The sequence below is a fragment of the Canis aureus genome, chromosome 21 (assembly GCF_053574225.1).
Source record: "Canis aureus isolate CA01 chromosome 21, VMU_Caureus_v.1.0, whole genome shotgun sequence".
In the NCBI taxonomy this organism is placed as follows: Eukaryota; Metazoa; Chordata; class Mammalia; order Carnivora; family Canidae; genus Canis; species Canis aureus.
Genome location: NC_135631.1, coordinates 16,220,992 through 16,237,232, shown reverse-complemented (window position 1 = coordinate 16,237,232; position 16,241 = coordinate 16,220,992). Strand labels below are relative to the sequence as shown.

General features: G+C 36.0%; 1 protein-coding gene across 1 annotated transcript; it reads right to left on the bottom strand.

The window, feature by feature from the left end:
• Positions 1-138: 138 nt before the first annotated feature.
• On the bottom strand, positions 139-1,077 carry LOC144293334 (olfactory receptor 5AS1). The gene has a single exon (XM_077864420.1). The coding sequence runs from the start codon at positions 1,075-1,077 to the stop codon at positions 139-141; it is 939 nt and encodes a 312-aa protein (XP_077720546.1).
• Between the last annotated feature and the right edge of the window lie 15,164 nt (positions 1,078-16,241).

The window sequence follows — 16,241 nt, the reverse complement described above, 5'->3', positions numbered from 1 at the left end:
AGTATTGAGGATAAAAAATTATTTTTATTCCTAAAAAATGATAAATTTCAAATAGTTGGCCTACAAGGTATTCATGGCATGATGATATTAGAAGAATAGACTATACCTGGAATATTCGTAAGTGATTTAAATTCTCATTCATTTAAAAGTCCAGTTTCTTTCTAATAGCTTTTTTAGGGCATTCTTTACATCCTTGTTTCTAAAGCTGTAGATTATTGGGTTAAACATGGGGAAGACAACAGTATAAAACACTGCAACTACCTTGTCAGTGTCTAGGGAATAGCTGGTGGTGGGACGTAAATATGTAAACAAGAGTGTTCCATAGAATAATGTGACTGCTATAAAATGGGAACTACAAGTGGAGAATGTTTTGCTTCTGCCCCCTGAGGACTTAATGCTCAAAACAGTGAGGAGAATACAGAAGTAAGAGATAAATATGACCACAAAAGTGCTGGTCTGAATGAAGCCACACAAGGCAAAGAGCAAAAGCTCGTTGATATAGGTATCTGCACATGATAAAGCCAGGAGAGGTGGGATATCACAGAAAAAATGATTAACAATATTGGAGCCACAAAATGGCAGCCTGAATGTGAGGCACACATGTACCATAGATGTCATACTTCCGCTGAAGTATGCCAACACAATGGAGCAAATACAGACTCTCCTAGACATAAATGCAGAATAGAGCAATGGGTTGCAGATGGCTGCATAGCGGTCATAAGCCATTGCTGCCAGAATAAGACACTCAGCATCAGCAAAACAACCAAAGAAAAACATTTGTAGCGCACAGCCATAGGGAGAGATGCTTTTCCTGGATGCTAAGAAATTTACCAGCATTTTAGGTGCGATTGCTGTAGAATAGCAGATGTCTAAGAAAGACAAGTTGCTGAGGAGATAATACATAGGAGTTTGAAGGCTTGAACTGATATTAACTAGGATTATTAAACTCATATTTCCTACCATAGTTAGTGTATAGACTATGAAAAATACCAAGAATAGTGTGACTCTGAGAGGTAGATAATCTGTGAATCCAACAAGAAGAAACTCAGTTGGCATGGTATAATTGCTCTCCCACATCTTGATTTTCTTGTTTTTCTTGTCCCAAATAGATGGCATCAGAATATGTGAGTTGACTTGAGTGATGTATGAAGCAAGAATATCTTTATTCTCCCTTTAAGGAAGCAAATAGAAGGATAACAAAATCACAGTTATCACATGTTTTGGGATCTATTTGGTTTGCTTTCATTTTTTGTCATTTTCTTTAAAAGAGATAATTAAAAATCTACATTGATACTGAAGGATGTTATTCAGAGTTGGTGTTTTGAGATGCAGCAACTCTTCGAAAGCTGTACACATTAAGAAATGATATTAGTTAGAGCTGAAGGAGATTGAATGTGGCTTGGTTGATAATACCTAAAAGAATTGTGAAAATTGGCAAAATCCCTAAAGCAAAGCTTTATTTTTCTATCCTAAAATTACATTGTTCCATGAAAGGAAAGTTGAGAAAATTTCTAGGAAAAAAGTGCCCACAGATAAGCTAGATAATTCTACAGAAGAGTATCTGTGATCATGGGAAGTAGTTTAATGTAACAGTTATGACACAGTAGTTACTATAAGAGATGACTTAGTTCAAACCTTAGCTTTGCTACCTACTGGTTGTGTGAGCTTGATAAAGTTATTTAAACGCTCTGGGATGGTTAGAGGAATAAATGAGTAAATATTTGTAAAATATTTATGTTACTGGCATATAATAAACACTAATATGAGTATTTATTTAAAAATAATTTAAAAAATAAGTTGACCTTTTTGTTTCCTTTTAATTGCTTACTCAATGCTGAATTTTATTGATTGATTGAATGATTGTTTAAGTAGGCTTCACACTCAGCATGGAGCCCAACACAGAGCTTTAACTCACAACTTTCAGATCAAGAGCTGAGATTGATTTGGAGGCTTAATGGACTGCCTGCATGGCTAGGCACCCCTCAACTATATTCTAAATAAAATATTCAGATGTCTCAAAATTCATCTTATCTTTGGCATCCTGGTTATATGATCCATGCTCTCTTGTGAAGAAAAGCCATTGTGTTGGGCACCTGGGTGGCTCAGTTGGTTAAGCATCTGCCTTTGGCTCAGGTCATGATCCCGGGGTCCTGGGATCCAGGCCCACATCTGGCTCCCTGCTCCTCCGTCTGCCTGCCACTTCCCCTGCTTGTTCTCTCTCTTTCTCTCTCTGTCTAATAAATAAATAATATCTTCAAAAAAAAAAGCCATTGTGTCTCGTATGTGTGTGTTCTATACAAATATATTGTTTGGCAGTAGTAAATCTTTTGCACATGTTCTATAATTATTGCTTTCCTCTCCCTGGGCTTATGTCTCTGTCTTTCCTCTGAGGTAAGACAATGTCCAATGCAAGGTCCCAGAAACACAAAACATCTTGAAGATCAACTGTATTTCTGTACTTATGAGCAGACTTCTAAACTGGCTATGTGGCATAACCAGAAGGAAATTAATTAAGGCAGAAAAAACAGGATGAATGCAAATAAAAAAATAAATTATACCATGATGGAATATATTCAGCAGGTAGTTAAGGGTTTGTAATGTTAGAATAACACTACACTGAGCAAGAAGGCAAATGAATAAGGGATGTCTGTTCTGTCTGTCATGCTTGTTGACAATGCTCCTCCCCCCAAAAATGCTCCTCCCCCAAAAAAATGACCTGCAATCTTCTAGATACACTGAGAAAATAGGTCTGTCTTCTTTGGGAATCAGATTTTAAAGAGGAAGAACTTGACTGAGAAAAGATGTAAGGTGTCAAAAAGATGTCTTGAAAGAGAAAAAAAATTAAGTGGCTGCGCTGTGCCAATGTTGTGTGTAAGCCTTATATAATCTTCATATTCTCTTTAAATCTGTCTTTTCTTTTTTCTCTGAAGTGAGGTTAAACAATCAATTCAATGATTAACGTAGTTAAAGTGTAATTAATTACTTGCTGTATATACATTTTATATTGGACTTTAAATAAGAGTTTGCACAGGTGCCATGATTAAAGAATCGATAATCATAAAAAGGTTACCTCTAGTCATTTTTGTCAAACTTCTAACCAAAGAATTAACATTAAAGGATCAATTAAATAGCAAAAGTATACCAAATTTAGGAGATTTCATGCCATTGGTTCCCAAAGATTGTATCAGTTGAGATATTATGATTAGCCTCAGCTTCATTATAAGAATAAAAACACTCTACACTGAGATCTCCAGATCATCACATTTGCCTGCTTATTGGGCTTGAATAGGTACAGAAGAGGCTAGGGCAAGGAAGATTAGCAAATAGAAAAAGAGTAATTGTCTGGATCCTTGGTCTTTAATTCTGGTTTTTGGACTACAAGTTATTCAATCTTTGTGTCAACCTATCCTTGTTTATAAAAATCACACTTGCTTTATTTATTGTATAGTATTATCCTATAAGGCAAATGAGTCTATGTATTCAAAAGCTTCATGATTACATAGGAAACTTTCATCTTTGTTTGGAAATGAGTAGTAGAAATTCTAAAATCAGGTTTTTTTAAATTAAAAAACAAGTTTTATTTTCTCACTGACAATAGCAAACAAATGGCACTGCAAGGTACCAGTTAAACACATAGGATTTAGGTAGGCAAGATTGATGTTAACTTCATATGTGGCATCTAAGTTTCTATAAATCATTCGAGTTCTGTATTCCTAAATTTCTTGATTATGTTTGTTAGCATAATAATAGTCCATAAGGTTGCAGTCAGGATTAAACTGGATAATTTATAGCACCATTTATAGAGCTTATTACATTATAGATGCATAATATGGATCCATTGTCTATTATTACTGTTAATGCCCTTATGATTATTCAATAATTCAACATCTGACTCCAAAGTCATAAGTTCCCTGAAGTGATGATTATAGGAACAAGCAGTACATAGTTATATTTTATGTGAACATACGTATGTGCTTATAGCAGGTGAGATTTGGCTTACTGATGAAAGTTACTTAAGCTTACTCAATTAACTAGACCATTGGATTTCCCCAAATTCCAAAGTAGGCACAGTCAGCTTTCATTGCCTGGCAATAATGGGCACAATGAATCAGGCAGTGCTTTTGGGAAATGCCATGGGTAAGGTAAAGTCAGATTTAAGCCCCCTCATTCCCCATCCACTCCCTCGGCCCATGTATACACACAAACTAAGAAACACCACAGAGAATAAATAAACATACCTTTTATCTAAGAAAATATTATCTTTGTTACATTGTTACATTCACAGCAGACACTTACTTTGGCACCATCTAGAATTTTGAATCGTAAAATTTATTTTGTACAAGAGGCTGACAACCCTTCTCTTGAAATTTTACAAATGGGTCTTACAATGGATGAGTATTTATCTTCTAGTCGGTGACGAGTGGGACATGACCCCAAGATAATCCTCAACCCCAGGAGGACTTAGGATAGGCAACTATTTACTTTCCAGTGGTGTGACTTGAATGGTTTATTTTAAATGAGAAAGATGAAAATGGTAATGAAATGGACTCTAGTGTAGCCAGTTACAACATAACACATGTCTCCATCACTGGGTGATGTTTAATTACAAAAATAACAATATCAACAAAAATATTTTAGTAATACTGAACAATAAAAATGCTTTCTCCAGTTAGAGCTATGATTTCTATCAGATACGGAAAGAAGCTTTAAAGTATTAATCATGTGAGGGGATTCTAAAGTACAATCTCAATGCTATTGAGAAGAATTCCAAGAACCCTGATTTTTGTTTGGTTTTCAGCTATCTGAGTCCATATAAGAAAATAAGCCTTGGATGACAAGCTGCAGGAGTAAGAGCTTATGTCTCAGACAACCTCAATTTGAATGTTAGTTTTGCTATGTCACAACTATGTGACAACTATGTGAGACATTAAGTTGCTTATTTAACCTGATTTTTATTAATTTTTAAGTTGTGAATAATAATTGCCCATCTTATTAGATTCTTGTGGGGATTGGGATAATGCATGTAAAACCTAGACCCCTGTCATCAGGTTATATTCATTTAATAACTGTTAGCTTTCTAGGGCACCTTAGGGGCTCAGTCGGTTAAGCATCTGACCTCAGGTTATGATACCAGGGTCCTGGGATCGAGTCCTACATTGCACTCCCTGCTCATCAAGGAGTCTGCTTCTCCCTCTGTGCTCTCCCTATCTCTGTCTCTCTAAAATAAAAGAAAATCTTTAAAAATAATTCTTAGCTTTCTTCAATAATTATAGCATTATTTACAGCAGTATTTCTTAATACTTAAAATGCAGTTTCTGGATTTTAATTTGTTGACATTGGTATGGAGTCTGCACCTTAAGATTCTTAAGGTAAACAGAATGGAGAACAGGTAAATCCGGAACGCCAGACATTGCGCACAACTAGCTTTTTTCTTCTATCTAGTGGGAAAATGAAAATCACTTTTGTTGCTACAAGAGGGTTTATTTAATAGGCAAAGGATCAGTGTATTTTTTTTAAGATTTTATTTATTTATTCATGAGAGACACACAGAGAGAGAGAGAGAGGGGCAGAGACACAGGCAGAGGGAGAAGCAGGCTCCGTGCAGGAAGCCTGACACGGGACTTGATCCCGGGCCTCCAGGAGCACACCCTGGGCTGAAGGTGGTGCTAAACCACTGAGCCACCCCAGGTGCCCAGGATCAGTGAATTTTTTTTAAAGGTCATCTTTTGTCAATCAAAACAGATATGTGTGTGAAGAATTAAGAGCTAGAAAAATATAGCTTACAAATTTCTGAGAGAGATAGAGAGAGAGAAAAAGATGCCAAAATCACTGTTCTTCCCCCCCATTTGATTTGATAACCCTATACATATCCCAGAAAGAAATAGAAAAATAGTTTAAAAATAATAATCTCTTAGTTGCATTTTAAAAAAATGATTGTAAAGAAAATCTCCCTCTCTACAAGGAGTATAAGTTTGTTATTACAGCACAAAGGTGGGGGACCTGGGTGGCTCAGCTAGTTCAGTATCTGCCTTTGACTTGGGTCATGATCTCTGGATTTGGAATCAAGTCCTGCCTTTGGCTTCTGCTCAGCCGGAAGTCTGCTTCTCTCTCTCACTCTGCCTCTTCCTATGACTCATTCTCTGTCTCAAAAATAAATAAATATAATCTTAAAACAAAACTACAGAGGTATCCTTCACTTTAAAGAGTGACATCCTGTTTTACAAACGGTGATATGGGGACGAACAACAATAAAACAGCTCTGCTCAAGGAAAGAAGAAAATGGATTGGCTAGCTACTTTGGAATATAAGAAAGATGGGGGATTAGTTGAGAAACTTGGCAGGAACCAAAGGAAATAGATAAGAGTGAGGATAGCTCCACAGGAACAGTCTGCTTCATGTACCACAATTGCCAACCCTTCCATTGTCAGCTGTTGTGAAATTAATCCCTTATTTTGCTTTACATTCAAAAGACTCAAAGTTAGGAACTGAATTTTTGATCAGCCAGGAGTAGTGCACATATTCAAGCTTTAGTTTCTATGGAACTAGAAAAAGAACTATGTATCTTCTTAGCCTGTCATGGGTCTGAAAAGGCCTTTTGGCATTCCTGCACTGGATGCAGTGCAACCACTACTTGTATCCCTTGGAGGAAGTGTTGCTTTCCTGCACACAAGCAGTTGAACCAGAGTAGGGAGGAATCATTTTTAGGAATGTGTTATTATTATTTTTTTAGGAATGCACAAAACCCATGCCAAAAAGCCCATCCACGTCTAACGTCCTTGAACCTCTCCTTCACTACCAATTGTATTCTTTTATGTTCCCAATCAACTGGCTGGCCTGAAATAGATTTCTCCTACCAAGAAATGTAGATAAAAATATTTATTTCTGGAAGCTCTTCTTCATGGATAAATTATCCAATATTTTCCAATATTCTTCAGGAAATCCTTAGCCTGGGGTAATAATACTGTGGCAATGCATTCGTTGCAGTAATCACTACACTATGTAGAGCCTGCCAACAACCAGGATTAGTTTTTGTTTTGTTTTATTTTGTTTTGTTTTGTTTTATGTTGTTTTAACTTTTCCATTAATTAGGCATAGAGAAGTCCCTTGGCGCCATGCTGTGCTGGGAAAGCAAGTGAAGGTCTCTTGAAAATTACATGGATCTTTAGGATTTGTTCAGGCCCAGTTTCACATAATGCAAATTCCATGAAATAATGTTCTTCATGGAGTACTTGACTTTATCAATAAGAGATCTTATAACTCCATATTCATAATAGGAAATTTAGGACTCGTGATAACTTGGTATACTATGGTCAGATACTCAATCTCAACCGAACCCAGTAGCAAGATAATACTTATTTTTCAAAATGAGAAGAGTAAATCTGCTGAAGAAAAAAAGAAATTTGATCTTAAAATCTTTGAAGGCTTCTATTAGTGCACATAACATTGTGATATCCCAATGTCCATTTGGGGAATGTTAGAATGTTACATGAAAAAGACTGAGGTATAGAACTGTTCACAATGTAGTCTGAAGAGCCATTTTTTGCTATGTATCCTGCATAAAAGTGAGCTCGAAAGTGGGCTCACCCATACAGTATATGTACCCTCCAGAATTGAAAGCTGCTTATCAATATGTTGCATCTCTCATATGATAGAACACTCAAGGTTTAGAAAAGTGTGCTTCCACTGAGGAAAGATGTGATATTGTGACTTATAATAAGAAATACATAGTTGGTTCTCATCCCAGTTTCTAAAACCCTTGGAATTTTCCTACGTGTTGGAAGAGAATAAGATATCTTCTGCTATGGTACTGATGAAGTGACTTTTGGAATGTCCCTAGCTCATCTAAGTTTGGGAAGGGGGCACGGAGAGTGCAGGAGGTTGAATCCATTGCCAATGATCAACAATTTATTCAATCATGCCTATGTAATAAAGCCCCCATAAAAACTGAAAGGTATGGTATTTGGGGACTTCCAGATGGATGGGCACTTGGAGATTCAGGGACCGTCGTGTCCTCTAAGAAGGCATGGAAGCTTCACACCCTTTCCCCATACTTCATCCTACACATCATTTCCATCTGGGTGTTTCTGAGTTATGTCTTTTTATAATAAACTGGTGATCCAGTTAGCAAAATGTGTCTCGGAGTTCTGTGAGCCACTGTAGCAGTTCAATAAAACCCATGGAGAGGTCCTGGGAACCCCAGATTTATAGCCATTTCAGTCAAATGCCCAGGTAACAACCTTTTGTGATGGGTATCTGAACAGGGAAGGAAACTTAGAGTGGAGACCTTAAACTATAATCCAAGGAGAGGGTCACTGAAAGCTCCAATCAACAGCCAGTCTGTTAGAAACATGAGTAATAATCTGGGCTTGGAACCCCCTGCCTGCCACACATATTAGTAATTGGGTGCAGAACTCAAAATGGAAGATATACCAACATTCCCTAGTTGATTAGACCCACAGAAACAAGGTTTCTAGATTGCCAATATTTGCAGATGCAATATGATATTCTGGTCTTCAATATTGCAGATAGTTGTATATTTTCATGTGATAGTGAGAGTCAAACTAATTTTTATTTTTCAGGAACCTGGGATTTACACATGTAGAGACAAAATGTTTGAAAGTTCTTTGTTTCCTTGCCAAGAAAAACAAAACTATTCAGGATGTTTGTTTCTTTTGTGTGGGGCAGGGAAGGAGAGAAATCATCATGTCGTTGAAAAGCTACATTCCACATAGGGTATCATGGCTATGTTGGAAGAGTACCATAATGGGAATACTAATTATAAATGGAAGTAATCAGCTGATGACATTCATAAAGGATAATTAACTAATAGTTTATAAATACATTAATTTTCTATATTGGCAAAACTAAAAAGCCAAGTTACAATTATAAAAGAATCGCTGTCACCAAGGTTTTCATGTTGGAACTGTCCCATAATGGGCTGACTCAGCCTGCCTGAATTGTCCAGACTCTGCATATTCCATAGGTCTTCAAGGACTGACCTTTTACTGACCCCCCAGAGATAACTTCTGAAACGTTGGAATATCCTACCTGATAAGAGTACCTTTGTATCCTGGGGTCCGACACGAGTTTAAGTTAATGACGTAATTAATGACAAGTGCCAGTTTGAATTCTGGGGTGGATCAATTGGAGACTAAATACCTATGGACAGTAATGTGGGCTCTCTAAGCCTCCACTAAAACCCTGTACACTGGGGCACATGGGTGGCTCAGCCAGTTAAGCATCTGACCCTTGATCTTAGCTCAGGTCTTGCTTTCAGGGTCCTGAGTTCAAGCTCCACGTTGGGCTCCACACCAGGCATGGAGCCTACTTAAACAGAAACAAAAACCTGTACACTAGTTTTTCTAGTTGGCAAGAATTCATAAGAATCCTTAGGGAACATAGCTAAGACAACCAAGTGCTGATCTGTGTGACCTCACCAGGAGAGTACAAGAGGAAGCTATCTATGCCTGGATTCTCCTGGACACTGATCTACACACCTTTTTCTTTTGAAATTTTTAACCTAAGTCTGTATCTTTAATAAACCCTAATTATAATAGCTGTTCTAAGTTTCTGAGTCCTTCTAGTAAATCATCAAACCTGCTGGCGGTCTTGGGCACCTCTGACATAAGTATTAAATTCAAAAAATTTTTGCATTCAAGGGGGAGGGGCCCTGCGAGGAGCTAGGCTAAGGCCGCAGCAAGTGCCCCCAGGTCTTCATGGATTTCCAGTGGACAAATGCTTTAAGCACTTATAGCAGCAAATGTCCACAATAGCCAAACTGTGGAAGGAGCCTCGGTGTCCATGGAAAGATGAATGGATAAAGAAGATGTGGTTTATGTATACAATGGAATATTACTCAGCCATTAGAAACAACGAATACCCACCACTTGCTTCGACGTGGATGGAACTGGAGGGTATTACGCTGAGTGAAGTAAGTCAATCGGAGAAGGACAAACATTGTATGGTCTCATTCATTTGGGGAATATGAAAAGTAGTGAAAGGGAATAAAGGGGAAAGGAGAAAAATTGAGTGGTAAATATCAGAAAGGGAGACAGAACATGAGAGACTCCTAACTCTGGGAAACGAACAAGGGGTGGTGGAAAGGGAGGTGTGGGGGGGGGTGACTGTGTAAGGGGCACTGAGGGCAGCACTTGATGGGATGAGCACTGGGTGTTATGCTATATGTTGAAAAATTGAACTCCAATAAAAAAAAAATTCCCCAAGTGTTTTCCTTTTATTCCTTTTAATTAAGATTTCAAACTTCTTTATTCTTTGGTATGTAAAATGTGAAATTTAATGTATTTCAAAAATATAAAATAAATATTAGAAAATAAAAATAAATGAATACATATAAACTCACCTCCCAAGTGAAGTGAAAAAACAAAGAATTCTGAGTATTGCCCAAATCAAAAATTCTGTGTTATCACCGCTATTATCCTGCTTCCTTGACAGTGACAACTACTCTTTTGTATTTTTCATTCCCTAGCTTTTAATTTTAAAAATCACTTCCTGCTCAGCAGGGATTCTGCTATTCCCTCTCTCTCCCCCTCCCCACCACTTGTTCTTTCTCTCTCTCTTCTCTCTCTCTTTCTTTCTCTTTGTCTCTCATGAATAAATAAATAAAATTTAAAAACATAAATAAATTTTTGAATATTACAAATGCAATGGCATCCAGTTTATCCTTCTGCTTTTCTTCAATATTATGTTTCCTTTTTTGTTTGTTTAGATTTTTATTTATTCATTCATGAGAGACACAGAAAGAGAGAGAGGCAGAGACACAGGCTGAGGGAGAAGTAGGTTCCCTGCAAGAAGCCCGATGCAGGACTTGATCCTGGATCCCGGGATCACGTCCCGGTCCAACCACGGAACCACCCAGGCATCCCCAGTATTCTGTTTCTAATGCTTTCCTACATTTATATGTATTCCCAAGCTCTTTAATTTTACAGTTTTGTAGTACTATTTTTTCTTAATGTATCATAGTTAAATTGTCCGTTACTTTCTATCATGACTAATGCTTGAGTCTACCTTATGGGTCACATGGTACACAGGTATAAGTCTGGGTACATCCCTACATGTGGTATTGATTGGATAGACAGTATACTTGTGTTCAACTTTAAAATATAACAAAATGTTTTCTAAATTTCTTACTCATATTTATACTCTCAATAATAGCATGTAATACCTTCCATATACTTACTAATAATACTTGTTATGGTCGGATATTTAACATATTTTTTTTGCCAACATAGTGGGAGTGTCAGGTATTTAAGTCCTTAACATCTGGAATTGCTATTTTTTGTCTATTGTCTTAAGTAGGGATCTTTTCTTTTTTGAATCCAGACAGTGTATTTTCCTCACCGTTTTTTAAAAACATATGCTCTTGGGGCACCTAGGTGGCTCACTTGGTTAAGTGTCTAACTCTTGGTTTGGGCTCAGGTTGTGATCCCAGGGTTGTGAGCTTGAGCCCTGCATTGGGCTCCATGCTCAGTGAGGAGTCTGCCTGAGATTTTCTCTTCTCTCTCTGCCCCTTCTCTCTCTCTCTAACACATAAGAAAAAAAAAGTCTCCATTCACCCTCAGTGACATCCTGTAATGTATTAAATTTTTATTTACATGTGAATCTGTTTCTGGGCTCTGTCTTGTCTTGATCATCAGCCTCTGTTAAACTTTCTTCACTGGTAAGTTTTCCTTCCTAACCAATAATGTTAGGATCCTCTTCAGAAATGGCTTGGCCTTTTTGTTTGGGGTTATTCAATAAGTATTTAAATTAGTTGTTACTTTCAGAACATTTCTGAAATTTTTTTTGGAATTGCACTGTATTTAAAGATCACTTTGAAAAAAATAAAAAATAAAAAAATAAAAAAAGATCACTTTGTAAAACTTTTCATAATTTGTTATTTTATTTATATTCCATGAATATATTTCATATGGATTTTAAAGTTCTGTTTTCATTTTTTTTCTGCTAGCTGTATCTTCCATTGAATTGTGACCTAGAATGGACAACATTGAACACCATTATCTTTTATATAATTTTAAAGTAATATCTCTAGTCTTGTTTATTGGTTTTCATTATAGGATGCCAACTTAATCATGTAATCTTTGGTCTTAATTGGAATTATGTCTGAGCCTCCAAATTCAATTTGCCTGGCTTGTCTTGCATCATCATTAACATAAAGGAAGATATAAAAGCAAAACAAAACAAAACCTTTGCAACGACAAATCTTTTGAAATCAAACTTTAAGCAACTAAATCCTAAACTTTTTATCATTGAATTGTAAAAGAAGACATGCCATTAAAAGTGATTTCTACTATTTTGTAAAGCATCATCATTTCACCTTTTTAAGTCACAAATATTCATTGCTGATGCTACTACCTTTTGAGATAGATCAACCATTCAAAGTGAATGCCCAATGGGTCTCCTCCACAATAATCTTTGGTGCATTTTTTTAGCTTAAATTAAAAGAATATACAGTGCAATTATTACTGAAGAGATAAGAACGGTGTTGATGATTATCCTCAGAGAAAAATAATCACTATATGATAAAGAAATCAAGACTCCTGTTTTTATTCTAATGTAACAAATCCCTTTGAAAATTGTGAATTATTACCTTTTTCATTGGGGAAAATATAGGGTTCAGCTTCAGAATGCTTCCTAATTATGCCATTTCTTATTGAATCTCAAGAGAAATCAATAGACATTAGAGTTACTTAATGAATCAACATTTTTCATTCTTCTAAGTATAAAAAAATCCACACATACATTTCAGCAACAGAAATGACTAAATTAAAAATCCAGGGATGCCTGGGTAGCTCAGCGGTTCAGCATCTGCCTTTGACTCAGAGCATGAACCCAGAGTCCCAGGATCGAGTCCCACATCGGGCTCTCTGCATGAAGCTTGCTTCTCCCTCTGCCTATGTCTCTGTCTCTCTCTCTCTCTCAGTGTCCCTCATGAATAAATAAATAAAATCTTTAAAAAAAATAAAAACCCATTTTCCTACAATATTTACAATTTATTACATGTATTTGCTTTATTAATTTGAATAAAGTTATTAGAATAAAATGTTAGCATTTTAAGATTGATCTTTAGGTAAATTACATAGATAAAAATGTTTATAATCTAAGAAGTGATTAATTATATCTAATTATTTATAAAAATGACTTAAATATTTTTAAATTTACAGTTTAAAATATAATCAGGTGAATTCATTTTATTTATTTATCCACAATTTTTTTTCACAAATATTTTTTGTCCACTATATGACAAAGACTGTTCTTTTAACCTGGTTAATAAGGGTAAAGCTTTGTACTCCAAAAAATTTGTTAGAAAAAAATAAAAAAGAAAAAATATATGAACAAGTAATTGAAATGATCAATTTTATTATTAATGTGTCCTGAGATTATAATTGAATAATTTTTTTCTAATTAAGGGCTTTATTCTATCTTTGATTCTGAAGTTTTTTATAAAATATTTAAGGTATACAATAATCATATATCATAATATGAAGATGTATAGAAATCTGAATCAATAAAAATGAGTATCCTCTATGATGAAGCTCAATGATTAACAAAATTTAGTTTATTTAAAATTATCCTTTCAAAATTTCTTTTTTATGTAGACACTTTTGTTTGCTAATAACTGAATATGTGACATGTGAAAATATAAAAAATACTGTGCATCTCATACACTGTAATATCCTTTTGATGAGTAAATTTATAACAGGTTAAGAGAATGCAATCATCAAAACACTAGAGATGATTTGTCATGCACCTTCTGTGAAAGTCTATAAAATAATCAGAAGGAATCAATACATTGAAAGAAAGTTTCACAGATGTGTACAATTTTTTAGAAAGATTGTTAAGATAAATAATGAAATAAGTCCATTGGATTTAGCATAAAGCAAGTCACTGATGGCATTAAAAAGAAGGCCACCAAAAAAAAAAAAAAAAAAAAGAAGGCCACCAGTAGCAAAGATCCAATACTGAATGTAGGGTCTCAAACTTTATGATATCTGTCTACTCAAAGATGTATTTCCCACTCCTCCCCTCTGTGCAAAGTAATTCTAATATATTCAATATTTGAGCCCTTAAATGTTTATCTTTATATAATAGAAATGAACACATTATAGAAGAAACAGCAAGAATATCATCAGCATTCTAAGCCTGCTTGAGCAGCTATGTTGTTTTCTATTTTTCCTGTATTATCATAAAAGGAGTCATCTGTGTAGGACAGAAAAGTTGGTACCTATGAACAGTATACCCCATTAAGAAAATAATATCATAAGAATGTTGTTTTAGTCTGACCAGGTTATAGAAGTCATGGCTACCTGGATTAGTTACTGTGATAAGGAAGTTGAAGGCAAACACCATGGCCACTTATTTCGGTTAAAGATCAGGGTCTTGGTGAAGTTTATAACTCAGAGGTCTTCAAAAGAGATGACCTATCCCTGTCAGCTCCTCATTATCCTATAGGGACATGGAAACCCTGATAGATATGTAGTGAGCTTGCATTACAGAAGACAGCCCTACTTTGTTGCTTACTCTTTTTATGGAATTGATATGTGCATGTGGCCTGACCACTGAATAACAAATATTATCAACTCAAGTGCTAGAGCCTGGATTCGAATAAGCAGTTTAGGGGAGTGCTGAGAAATGCCGGTTTCCCAGAACTTGAAGACCTTGAAAACCAGGGAAAGATTCAACTCACTGGTTGGTTGATCAACTGGACATTGCCAAAAACAAACAAACAAATAAACAAAAGCAAAACAAGGAGAAAAGGAAAAAGAGACAAAGAAAAAAAAAGGAGAGGAAATGAGAGAGAGAAGTAAGCGAGAAGGGAGGGAGGGAGAAAGGAAACTTACATCAAATCATACACCAAAATCAAGGGAAAAGTGGTAGACCAGAAGTAAAATTTAATTTAAAAATTCTTGAATAAAACAGAGGTGCCTGGGTGGCTCAGTTGGTTGAGTTTGACTCTTGATTTTGGCTCAGGTCATGATGTCAGGGTTGTGGGATCTAGCTCCAAGTGGAGCCCCATGCTGGGTGTGGAGCCTGGAAGATCCTCTCTCCCTCTCTCCCTGCCCCTGCCTACTGCTCACATACACATTCTCCTCTCTCTCTTTCTCTCTTGCTCATATGTGCAAAGACTGTTTGCACATTTAAAAAAAATGTCTTTCCCTCTTAAAAAAAAAAAAAGGAACAGGAACTCTCAAAATTGTTGACAATAAAAAGCAACATGATGATTTTGTTAAAGTTTGTCAATTTCTTTCCCTCTTTAAAAAAAAAAAAGGAACAGGAACTCTCAAAATTGTTGACAATAAAAAGCAACATGATAATTTTGTTAAAGTTTGTCAATTTCTTAAACAGCTTATGCTTACTATAGCTTCCAGCAATTTTACTTCTATTTACTCAAGATAAATAAAAACATAGATGAGCAGGAGTTTTATCCATAATTGCTCTAAATTGGAAACAGATCCAACTGATGACACATCTATAGAATGAACTACTACCTAGTAATACAAAGGGGAAAAATGGATAAAAGTAACAACATCATTGAATCTCAAAATTACCATGAGGGACAGAAGCCAGACTCAAAAAGTTACACACTATGGTTGGTCTGCAAACTAGCCTCAAACACAGATGGCAAGGAGAGATTTAAGAAAGAGGCAGATCATTCCAGATGGTGGCAGGTTTAATAAGCAAGGTAACTTATATACAACACTTGTTTTGGGAGACAGCAAAACAAGTAGATTTCCACATCCGCTCACCAGAATCTTAAAAGTTATTATATAGAGGCCTTTTCTGGATTCAGTTATGTTTTCAGTTCCGATGGTCTTGACAACATCTTACTCTCTCAAGGCTATGTCCTCAAAATGGCTGCTAACACTGGAATAATGGGCAAAATGTGCATTTCAAGAGCAAGAAAAGAGTAAAGAACCTCTGATTGCCTAGGTTCAGCTCACAACTCAACTGGAGGTCACATCCTCTCAATCACCTCCTCTAGCAACTCTGTGATTCCATTTAGATCACACCCTGTGAAGAGCAAAAGCATGACATAAATTGCATCAGTGGTTTCCCAGTGATTGTCAGTCTGGAGAAATGGGTAGAACTGTCTATAAAGGGACATAATGGAATTTGCTAGGTTGGCAGCAACATTCTGTCTTGATTGTGGTGATGTTTGTAACACTGTGTTTGTCAAAACTCACCAAACTGTGTACCTAGACATGGTGATAATTTACCATAGG

Bases quoted from the DNA above. Each gene is read 5' to 3' on its own strand.
- LOC144293334 (XM_077864420.1), bottom strand. From the start codon at position 1,077: ATGTGGGAGAGCAATTATACCATGCCAACTGAGTTTCTTCTTGTTGGA.